Source organism: Zalophus californianus, chromosome X (assembly GCF_009762305.2).
Source record: "Zalophus californianus isolate mZalCal1 chromosome X, mZalCal1.pri.v2, whole genome shotgun sequence".
In the NCBI taxonomy this organism is placed as follows: domain Eukaryota; kingdom Metazoa; phylum Chordata; class Mammalia; order Carnivora; family Otariidae; genus Zalophus; species Zalophus californianus.
Window position 1 is genome coordinate 68,186,851 of NC_045612.1, and position 12,178 is coordinate 68,199,028.

At 37.7% G+C, this 12,178-nt stretch overlaps 1 protein-coding gene across 2 annotated transcripts in view; it reads left to right on the forward strand.

Annotated features, from left to right (window-relative positions):
- Positions 1 to 853: 853 nt before the first annotated feature.
- ABCB7 (ATP binding cassette subfamily B member 7) overlaps positions 854 to 12,178 on the forward strand; it is a 162,139-nt gene continuing 150,814 nt past the window's right edge. The window contains exon 1 of one of the 2 annotated variants that reach the window (XR_003522559.2): positions 854 to 1,033. Coding sequence is in view for 1 of the 2 variants with exons in the window: in XM_027607891.1 (XP_027463692.1) it covers positions 866 to 1,033 (168 nt within the window). In the remaining variant the exon portion in view is untranslated. The remainder of the gene's footprint in view (positions 1,034 to 12,178) is intronic. The other variant, XM_027607891.1, reaches the window with a different exon arrangement.

A 12,178-nucleotide genomic window follows, 5' to 3' on the forward strand; every position in this document is an offset into this window, starting at 1 on the left:
GTATTAACACGGACGTAGCTGAGTTCCTAGAGGAATGTCACTCTGCCTGTTTCAAGGATTTGTCAATGGGTTGTAGATAGTAAGGAAATTTAATAATTTTTCTTCTGCCTTTGTTTCCCACATCAGTGAGAAAAGAATATAAACCTGTCTTTAAACATGGGCTTCTCTACATACATTTGCAGAAACCAAATGGAAGAACTAGAAAGCGAAGCAAATTGGCAAAGGTGTGTGTGTGTTTGTGTGTGTGTAAAACTATCCCAAGAGCAACAGACCAAAGGAAAACTGCCCCAAGGTTTGCTCAAAAGTGAACAATCAGCCCCACACTCAACCATCAGCCTTCAGGGGTTTCAACCCAGTGTATCTCATGGTTCATGAAGTCTCCTCCCTGGGGAAGTTAGTATCCGTAGTTTAATCTACCCTAAGAGTTAGTGCTCCGGAGAGTGAAGATAAGAATATGAAGAGGGAAAATGGAGTGAAGCGTCGCACTGAGTTGGAGGCTGTAAGAGAAAAGTGGAATGCTTGGACAAGATAGGGTTGGCAGATCTAGCAAAACGCTGTATTTGAAACATAACTATACTAAAAAAAATGACTGGTTTATCTCAATTTAACTGCGCAGCCTGTATTTTATGTGGCAAATCTAGGAAAACAGAAAAACAACGTTATTCTGATATTACCCGCTGTGTATTTTCCTCTGGAAATAAAAACGGTTGAGCCCAAGCGTCTGACCGGACTCTTCCCTGAGAAGCTATTTCCGGTCTGGGGCCCTGAGAAAATGAGGGGGAGGGGAGCGAAGGTTAAGGTAGCTGGGTTGGGTCCGCCAGCGTCCCACAATCCTTTGCTCTCGGTTCCTCTTTCCTCGCTCAAGATGGCGCTGCTCGCGATACCTTCTTCACGCTGGGCAGTTGCAGCGGCTGCTTTCGAAAAGCGCCGGCGTGTCGTGTTTCTGATCCGGCCTCTAGTCTTTGTCCGTGGCGCAGGTTCTCAGTGGAGATCACGTCAGTGCGGCGCTTCAGGAACCGCTCGAATTTCACAGGTGAGATGCCGTTCACATGGTGGAGTAGGGTGAAGGACAAAGGGACCTATAGGGAAAAGTTTGCCCTCGTGTCCTTGGGTCAGAGAGAACGCCAAGAAGAAAGGTGGTCAGGGCTAACTCGAAACATCAGTAAGTGAAGGAAATTGGGGTAATTTGAGGAAGGGATAAAGAAAACCTTCGTGGTATAGCACAGGGGAATGGGACGGAAGGTTTCGGGCAGAGGGCACCTAAGCGCTAGTGACTCTTGCAGGATTTACATGTTTTTTTTCTTCTTCTGAGTTTAAGAGATGGGGTAGACAGGATTCCCAGATTGCTTATCCTTCTAAATGCAAGGAAAACTGGGCTACTTTCTAAAGTTAGTAATGGAATTTGGGACCAGTATGTCCATGGTTCAGATTTTACTCAGTTGGAAGTAGCAACGAGGGGGCACTGTAAGATGATGGCAAACCTACCTGTAAACAAGAGGCAAATTGAGTTGGCACCAGTTAACTCTCTGCTGACAGTGCTTCTTGATAGGCCAAAACCTTAATTGTCTTTCTCTCCAAAACACTGACCGCCCTAAATTCATATGTAAACACGATTGTCCTTTGATCTGAAAATAGTGTTCTTCTGTGCATACAGGTCACTTTGGAAACCATAAAGCTAGTTTTCTTCAGTTAATGAATGTAGTTTTTGTTACAGTGCCACTTAATATTTGTGTCCATTGTTATCCCTCACTCAGCGGTTTAAAAAAAATTATTTGTACTTGTACTTTAGTACATCTTTTATTTCCTATATATTGACAAAAAGTTTAATTCCCACCACTTCTTCATCAGTATCACTGAAGTATTGTCAGTTTTGTATGAGAAGCACCCTCATAAATTTTGATTCTGCGTGAACAGATATTTAATATCTACTATGTACTTAGGGCTATGCTCAATAATGGGGGTACCAAGAGAAACATACATTAATGCCTTCAAGATTGATCAATTTAGTTAAGGAGATTGAATCTATCCATTACAAGAATAACTAAAAGACAAGGTAGGTTAAATATCAAATGAATAGTATAAGCAATAAAGACAGTAACCATCTAGAGGAAATGGTGATAATTAAGGACCAGATTACAGAGAGGATCTCTTGCTGGTGATAGAACTGGGGAGAACATTTTAAGCAGGGAGAATATGGAATGACACTAGGCTTGTGGAGTTCTGGAGAAATTATATCCATTTGTTCATCCAATAATTACTGAACACCTTTACAGCAGTGAACAGAATAAAATATAGGCCTATCCTTAAAGAGTTTAAAATCTAGTAAGGGAAAATGGTAAGTAAACAGGCAGATATAATACAGTAGTGCAATGATGGGGAGGGTACAAAGTACACATATACAGAGTATACGTGAAGGGCATCAAGTCTCATTTTGAGGTGGGGTAAAATGCCTTGAGTAACTGATAGCTAAGCCAAGACCTTAAAAATTAAGAGAAATTAGCTAAAGAGGGAATAGTGTGTGCAGAGGCCCGCAGGTAAGAGAGAACATGGACCTTTTGTAGAACTACATATAATTTTAGGTTACTGAGGAATTTAAGATAGAAGTGGCAGATTAGGCTAGGGGAACAAATCCAGATCATTTTATTAAGGTTTTAAAAACACTTTATAGTTGAAAGTTGTAACACATCATTTCTTGGGAGCCGTTCTTGTTCTGTAGTCCTCTAAAAAGTGATGAAGTTAAGATAAAATTTGTAGGACTTTGTCAGGCTGGGAGGTTGAGGGGGATGGAGAAGTCATTGGGAGTTTCAGAGGAAGTGATGGAAATAAAAAATTAGCTTTCTCTCTTTTCATGAACACTGTCCCCACAACTTTCTTCCTCCACTGTCTTCTGTATATCCTACCATTCCTTTTGGTTACCATTTCCAAAGTGTGAAAAACAAGGGAAAGATGTTACTTTTGTTTTCTACTTCTTAAAGGCATGCAACTCTTGCCATAATTAAAAAAAAGCATAGATTTAACAGAGAGATGAAGGAATGGTTATAAGGCTTTTAGTAGAATCTGATATAGCCTGAGGCACCTTCAGATAGTGACTTGTGATTAAGATTACAAAATAGGGGCTCCTGGGTGGTGCAGTCGGTTCAGCGTCTGACTCTTGGTTTCAGCTCAGGTCATGATCTCAGGGTTGGGAGATTGAGCCCTCCATTGGGCTCTGTGTGGAGTCTGCTTGGGTTTCTCTCTCCTTCTCCCTCTACCCTTCCCCCCTCCAATAAATAAATCTTTAAAGAAAGATTACAAAATAAATATTAATACATATTTTTAGGACAGTCATTATTATATAGCATAATATTTTAGAGCTGAAAAGAACCTTAGTGCAGTGTTAGGAAATCATGTTAATAGGTTGGATCAGCACTTTTTTTTTATATGAAATTCAGTAGAATAAGAAAGATAATATCAGTGCTTTATACATATTAGGGGAAGTAATGCCTTATGTACTATTGTTTTTATGTGTGTATATATACACACCCCCACATGTATGTGATTACTGGGATGCATTGTACAATGTGTTTCTCACACAGGATTATACCCTAGAACTATGCTGTGCAATATGGTAGTCGCTGGCTTCATTTGGCTGTTTAAATTTAAATTAAAAATGTAATTCCATTAGCTGCATTTCAAGGGCTAAAAAGCACATAGGTATGGAACATTTCCATCATTGCAGAAAGTTCTGTTCAAACAGTGCTACTTTAGAGAAGATCATATCCAGCCTTCTAATTTTACAGATGAGGTAACTAAATCCTAGTATAGGTAAATGACAGCCTTTAAGGCCACTCATTCATTTATTGCCTTCTGTGTGTCAGGTATTGATATGAAGGTAAATAAGATTCTGGCAGACATTAAGCATACAATAAATGTTGAATTGTAAAGATATTTCCTTTTTTAAAGATTTTATTTATTTGAGAGAGAGAGGAGAGAGTGAGAGAGAGCACGAGAGGAAGGAGGGTCAGAGGGAGAAGCAGACTCCTGCTGAGCCAGGAGCCCATCACCTGGCTGGATCTTGGGACTCCGGGATCATAACCTGAGCTGAAGGCAGACGCTTAACAGACTGAGCCACCCAAGTGCCCTCTAAAGATACTTGTACTAGAGCACTGTTAATAGAGGAAAACACCTTAAACAAAGTTTTTAATTAAAATTGTTGGTATGGTAAGATTTAAATTGTAATGATCTATTATACAATTGCCTGTCTACCACATTAGTTAATATTAAAAAGATGAATTTTGAGTGATAGAATTTTTTTCATCAATAATTATATGGTAGAAACTGAGGTATCATACAGTTAGTCCACAGCACTTTTTATCTAAGTTTAAAAAGTTCTTAATTCTTGATCCGGACACTGATCATATACTTTTCTTCATTTGTTTTTTAAAAACATCTTTTTTGAGATTAATTCACATACTATATAATTCACCCATTTAAAGTGTGCAATTCGGTGGATTTTAGTGTATTTAATGATCTGTACCACTGTTACCGTAGCCAATTTTACATTTTTATTACCTCAGAAACATACTTGCTATCCTTTTGGCTATCACCCCCCATCTCCCTCCCTCACCAGCCCTACGAAACCACCAGTCGATGTTCAGTTTCTATAATTTGTCCATTTTGGACTTTTCACATAGATGGAATCATATAATATGTAATCTTTTGAGACTGGCTTCTTTCTTTTTTTTTTTTTTAAAGATTTTATTTATTTATATGAGAGAGAAAGAATGAGAGATAGAGAGCATGAGAGGGAGAAGGGTCAGAGGGAGAAGCAGGCTCCCCGCCGAGCAGGGAGCCTGATGTGGGACTCGATCCCGGGACTCCAGGATCATGACCTGAGCTGAAGGCAGTCGCTCAACCAACTGAGCCACCCAGGCGCCCGAGACTGGCTTCTTTCAGTTAGTATTAGGTTTTCAAGGCACATCCATGTTATGGCATGTATTAAGTATTTCACTTGTTTTTATGGCTCAATAATATTCATTGTGGATATGCAATATTGTCTTTATGCATTCATCTGTTGGTGGGCATTAAGGTTTTTTCCCCCATCTTTTGGCTGTTACGAATAAGGCTGCTGTCAACATTCATGTACAAGTTTTATATGTACATAAGTTTTCATTTCTCTTGGGTGTATATCTAGGAGTAGAATTGCTGGGCCATATGGTAACTATGTTTATTTCTATAGGGAACTGCCAGACTGGTTTTCAAAGGACTACATCATTTTACATTACCATCAGAAGTACAGGAGGGTTCCAATTTCTCCATATCCTCACCAATAGTTATTCTTATCTTACTTTTTTAGTTTAGCTATACTAGTGAGTGTGAAGTGTTCTCTCATTTTGGTTTTGATTTGTATTTCCCTGATGACAAAAGACACTGAACATCTATCCATGTGCTTATTGGCCATTTAAGTATCTTTTTTTGAGGAATGTCTAGTCAGGTCTTTTGCCCATTTTTTAATTGGGTTACCAGTCTTGTTATTGTTGAGATGTCAGAGTTCTTTATAAATTATAGATTCAGGTCCTTTATCAGATACATGATTTGCAAATATTTTCTCCCATTCTGTGGGTTATCTTTTGACTTTCTTGATAATGGCCTTTGAAGCACAAAAGCTATTCATTTTGATAAAGTCAAATTTACCTATTTTTTCTTTTGTTGGTCATATTTTTTGTGTTATAGCTAAGAATCCATTGCCAAATCTGAGGTCATGAAGATTTACCATGTTTTCTTCTAAGAATTGTATAATGTAATCCTAGTGAGATATAGAAACATTACTCTTGTATATTCTAGTTCTGTTTCCCCACTTTGTTGTTTTATTTTCATAAATATTACATTTATAAATGTTACAATCCTAACAATACATTGTCATAATTATTACTTTATATAATTTATGATTTTAAAAGAAGCTGAGAGAAGAAAGGAAGTAAATATTTATTTCGTTATACTAGCCATTGTATTTATCATTTCTAGTTCTCTTCATTTCTTCTCTTGTGTTTGATTTACCATCTGGAGTCATTTCCTTATCCCACTATAGCTGTGCTCCCACCCATCTCCTATGTGATATTATTGGCAAATATGTTGCATCTCTATATGTCATAGGCTCAACAATTAATTTTATCCATATTATTTTATACAGTTGCTTTTTAAATTGGTTCAAAGAAGAAGGTAGGGATGCCTGGGTGGCTCAGTCAGTTAGGTGGCTGCCTTCGGCCCGGGTCATGATCCTGGGGTCCTGGGATTGAGTCCCGCATCGGGCTCCTTGCTCATCGAGGAGCCTGCTTCTCCCTCTCTCTCCCTCTGCTTGTGCTCCCTCTGTCAAAATAAATAAAATCTTTAAAAAAAAAAGGTAAAAAAAGTGTGCATTTATACATTCTGGTGCTCTTTGTTTTGTGTGTGTGTGTGTGTGTGTGTGTGTGTGTGTGTGTGTGTTATTTGGATTACACTCTGGGGTCACTTGTTTTCCGCCTACAGAACTTCCTTTAGTATTTCTTATAAGGTGATTCTGTTAGCACATTTACCCAGTTTTTGTTTATTTGGGAATGTCTTTATTTTGTCTTCATTTTTGAACAGTATATTTTCTGGATATAGGATTCTTGCTTGACAGTTTTTTTTTTTTTTTTTTTTTTTTTTTTTAGTGCTTTGAATATTATCCTACTGCCTTCCAGCCTACACATTGTTTTTGCTAAGAAATCAGCTGTTAATCTTACTGGGGTCCCCTTGTTAGTAAGGAGTCTTTTTCCTCTTGCTACTTTCAAGATGTTCTCCTTGTTTTGGCTTTTAATGTTTTTACTATAATGTGTCTGTGGATCTCTTTGTATGCTTCCTCCTTGGAGTTTGTTGCACTTCCTGGATGTGTAAATTACATTTTAATAAGTAAGTACTTTTTAATAAGCTTTGGAAATTTTCAGCCATTATTTCATCAAGTAGTTTTTCTTTTCCTTTATCATTCTCCTTTTCTTCTGGTACACTCATTGTGCATATGTTGGTGTGCTTAATAATGGCCCTCATTTCTCTGAAGCTCTGTTCATTTTTCTTCACTCTTTTATCTTTGTTCTTCATATTGGATAATCCCTGTTGTTCTGTCTTCAAGTTTACTAATTATTTCTTCTGCCAATTCACATCTGCTGTCAGTCCCCTCTAGTGAATTTTTCATTTTAGTTACTGTAATTTTCAACTCTAGAATTTCCATTTAGTTCTTTTTAAATAATTCCTATCTGTTTATTGATATTCTCCATGTAATGTTACATTGTCATCACACCTTCTTTCATTTCTTTAACATGATTTCTTTTAGTCTTTGGACATATTTATAATGACTTTTTCGTTTTCTTTTCAGTTTGACATTTGGTCAAAACCACAGGCAGTTTGTCTTGCCTGCTTTTTCCCAGTGTATAGGTTATACTTTCCTGTTTCTTTGCATGTCTTGCAATTTTTTGGAAACTGGACATTTTAGATAATGTAGTAACTTGGGGTACTGGTCCCCTCCTTCCCAGGGTTTGTTGTTGTTATTTACTTGCTTGTTTATTTGGTTAAAGACTGGCTGGATTATTTTAGTGATGTCTTTCTTCACTCTCCCGCCTACTTCCTATTTCACAGTGGTAATGCCTCTGATGTTGCTCCTTAAGGGGCATAGCCTTGGGTATGTCCATAGTTACCTTGGGATGACAGTAGTTTTGCTGAGGATTTCTGTCTCTTTCCCAGTTATGGTCCATTAGTTGTTGGCAGATTGCACTGCTGTTTTCAACAGTGCCCTGGGGCAGAAATTGTTCCACAGACTAAAGCAATCAAATTGGTGTTGCTTTGAAGTGATAGTTCCTGAGGACAACATTTGAGATTTGTTCTGATCCCAGGCAGGCTCCTCTGAGCTGCCTCCCTTCTTGGTTTTCTGGTTCTCTGGGGCAAACCAGCTGACTCACAGTTTAGCTTCTATGTCCGATGATTCCATCAGTTTTCTCCCGCTTGGCCTTTCATGAGAACCTCCATGTTTTTGAGAGCAACCTGAGGCTTGAACTTCGCATTAAGTCGATTCCTGTGGGAAGAGATCTGTTTTAGGGTCTTCTCCTCCCAGGCAAAAATCTACCAGCCACAGGTCTGAAGCTGGGGGTGGGGACAGTGGTGGCCACTCTGAGTGATACCCCCACTTTAGGTGTTGAGTGCTAGTAGGGAGTAAGAGGAGTTCTTTTTGGCATGCTTCTCCTGGTATGGAACCAGCCTCTTAGGAGTCAGGGTTAGGGTGATTGGGCCTTCAACAATCAAGTATTCTCAGTGGCAGCACACCCAAGGTCAGCCTCTGTCCCTTCTGTGGGGGTGTATGGAAGAAGGGAGCCCCTACTTCTTGACCACGTTAGCCCACTGGGGGAAAGATGAGAGAAATGCTGATGTCCTGTCTTTCCCAGGAAGATAGTCTTCTGACTAGGAGCTCATGAAAGGGAAGGGGGGGTGATGTACTGTGCTCGGCTATACCAGTCTCAAGTGGAGTTTCCATATTGCCAAACTGGGAGTGGGGAGGCAGGGAGTATGTCCTGGTTCAAACACCACAGACTTGCTATTCTTACTGAGCTCTAGTAGCTTTCCTTGAGTAAATGTTATTGCATTTGCTATATGCCCCAGGACTATTTCTAGGGACTTTAAATGGTGGTCCTCTTATAACTTTTACCAGTTTTGCTGGGGAGTGGGTCTAAGGAGATCTTATTTTGTCATGCCAGAAGTGGAACTCTCTTCATTTGATTTTGACTGGCTTGTCTTCCTTGGTTTATACTGCATGCAACAAAATGGTCTGTCCTTTCTCTTTGGTTTGTAGTAGGTATTTCCATTGAGGTCTGTCTGGCATACCTTTTATTTTAGTGTATTTACCTTGTATATTCTATTTAGTAGTTCTTTTGGATAGGTACTGTTTTGTTTTCATTTGTTGGTTCACATTTCATTTGTTTTCATCATGGACAATGGATGAGAGCTTTACTATCTCCCGGTAGTAAATTCCCCCTTCCTGTGCTCCCACTGCTGACTGGATGCTGTTAAGAGACTTCACTTCTGGCCTTCATATTAATTGAAGTAGAATATAATTACACTAGTGAAACAATCCTCCTGCTTTGCTTTTTAGAGATCCTAGTTTTAAGATACAGGTTTTATATTTTAAGATGCATATCAAGAAATGACAGTGATTACTGAGAAGACATAAAATGTAATAAGAAAATTTAGAACAGAATTTAAGAGGGAAAAACTAAGGGTGTTTTTAAGTGGATTTTGCATGGACCTTAAAGAAGGTGAGAGGTGATTCAGTGACATTTAAAGTACCTGCAGGGCATTTTTTTTTTTTTAATTAAAGGCTATCCTTCAATAGTAGTTTAGTGATACCTGAACTTACTTGGAACATTAGTTTATAAAAAGAGACATAGACTTCAGTTGTAGGAAGAGGGATTTAATATGCATATAAAAAAGAATTTCTTAAATTAATAGTCTTTTTATTAGGAGAGCAAGGAAGACTTTAAATAACCTAAGGGGCAGAATAAATAACCATTAATTAAAATTTAAATAGGTATCTTGAAGATAGAACTGACTTAAATTTATATCATTCAGGATCAAAACTCACTTTAAAAGGGGTGATTTGACAGAAAGAATATTGGTAAACAGAAGAGTTGGATTCTAGTCTTGGCTTTGGTGTTAGGAGACACTAGAACAAATCATTAAACAATAATTTGCAATCATTAGAAGAATATAAGTTATTAAGAAGCAGTGACTTAGTTTTGAGGAAAGCAAGACATACCAAACCAATTCAGTTCTTCATATGAGAGAGTTATAGGGTACTTAGAAGTGTAGTCTATGTTGATTTCAGTAAGGCTTTCAGTTATTTTCCCTTGTATCATTCTCACTCAACAAGCCAGGAAGAAATGATGTTGTATACTGTTAAGGGGTCTTGAGGTAGTAGTAAGTAAATCTTACTGGAGAAAATACAGATAATTTGAAAGATTTTGATTTATAAGCATTAAAGAGGATAAACAGCTGGCGTACAAAGGACATAGCATGGTATAGTGGAATGAACATTGTCATCAGGACACCTACCTGAGCTCTGTTTCTACTCTTGATTATCTTGGACAGATCACTTGTTCCTTTGGACTTGGTTTCTCTAAAATAAGATTCAACTACTTGATCTCTAAAGTTTCTTCAAGTCTTTAGTTTCTTGACTCTGATCTTTTGGGAGTTGTCCTTTGTATAAATAGAAACTCTACTTTGTGAACCTAGTTTATTACTGTTAGTAGTTTTCCAGGAACAACATAGGCTACATTTAAATTGATGTTAAGTTTTTAATGGGGCAAATTTATATGGTTCTGCCTCTTACAGTACTTGTTGATCTAAGAACAGGAGTAAAAAGAATGAGATTGGTAATGAGTTCAGTATTTGCTAGTGTTGGGGAGATAGAATTAGAGTGGGGGAAGAGTAAGCTATAGGTTCTAAAATTATCTGAAGGTAGAAATAGGTTCCGAGGAGGTGAGGTGGAGAGTGGCAGCAGTGCTGTAAAAGTTGTGAATAAAGATGAAGCTTACCTGGGCTATAAATGATAAAGAATGGAAATATAAAGGTCTTAGTCTGAAGTGGCACTGGGAATTGAGAAGAGGAATTCAGAAGATCCCTTATTTGAAAATAGTCGAATAAATAACTTTCTTTAAGCCATTGACATACTTATTTGAATTGGCTATCAAAATTAAAAGGAGGGGGAAGAAAAGTTCAGATTATTTCTAAATTTTCTTTTAGGATACTAGGCCCTTCAAGAATCTGACGAAAGCCATGAAACTTCTCCCTAGGAAAATGGGCATACACACATACTTCATTTTGCATAGAATTTGGGGGGGATCAGAGAATCCCTGGTAAATATGATATTTCAGGGTGGGGTTCTCTAATGGAGTTCCTGAGTATCCAGTGGCAGAGTAAAGGGCACTTGTCACTAGGCAGTTGGGGGTAGAAGTGGAATGGAAACTTTGCTCATATCAGAATTCTGATTAAATGGAAAATACAGTAATAAATTGATACTCAGTGTTTATCTGAAAGTTTTTGGTGTTTTTTTTTTTTAAAGATTTTATTTATTTATTTGACAGAGAGAGACATAGCGAGAGCAGGAACACAAGCAGGGGGAGTGGGAGAGGGAGAAGCAGGTTTCCCAATGAGCAGGGAGCCCGATGTGGGACTTGACAGACGCTTAACCACTGAGCCACCCAGGCGCCCTGGTTTTTCAAATAGGAGTATGTTCCTTCCCATGTTATAGAGTTTAAAATAGAAGCGAAATTGCCTGTTCTATATATGATCCTTATAGTTTTCCCTCTTTATTTTACTTATAAATTTCTCTTTTTAATTGTACAAAACTGCATCTAATAAAAACATGAGAAAAATAACCCACAGTTTTACCTCTTAGGTAATTTTCCATTTTCCCCTTGAATTCTAGTTGTTATATGTACATTATTTTTATAATGCTGAGGTAATTTTAAATTTTTATTTATAAGCATTATTTTTCTTGATGCTCAGTCTTTACCAAAATTAGGTCTTTTAATTATTTAATATTTTAATAATTTTAATAGGTATATTTAATTGTCTGCAAAAGGTGACATTTTTGTTGTTTTGATTTTCTTCCTTTTCTAGAATTTGTCTTCCTAAAATCCTCATTTATGCTCTTGACACCCTTGTAGGTTTTGTTACTAGTGAGTAAATATACTTTTCAAGTCTATTATATTATTATGCCATTTGATCTTCACAGTAACTCTGGGAAGTAGGTGTACATTTCATTGCAGTAACCATGACCTATCCTGTCCTTTTCATTTTCTCAACTTATGCTATAGTTTTAGGCCCTTGTAACTTTATGCATGACTTTCTCACTGCTTATGGGTATTTACTACCCTTCCAGTCCATCCCTCATAACACATCAAGATTATTTTTCCTAAATAACAACTCTGGTTAAGTGTCACTCCTCTGCTTATGGATTTCAGTGGTATCTATACCTTAGCCTAGTGTTCAAGGCCCTAGAGGATCCCCCACATAACTAGCTTGCTAGCCATATTGTTAAATATTTTCCTATAAATACTGCTTTTCCAGTCACTCTGGATTGCTCTCTGTTCCTTGGACCTTGTGTTTTTCTGTGTTTGTTCCTTCATTTCTGCCATAC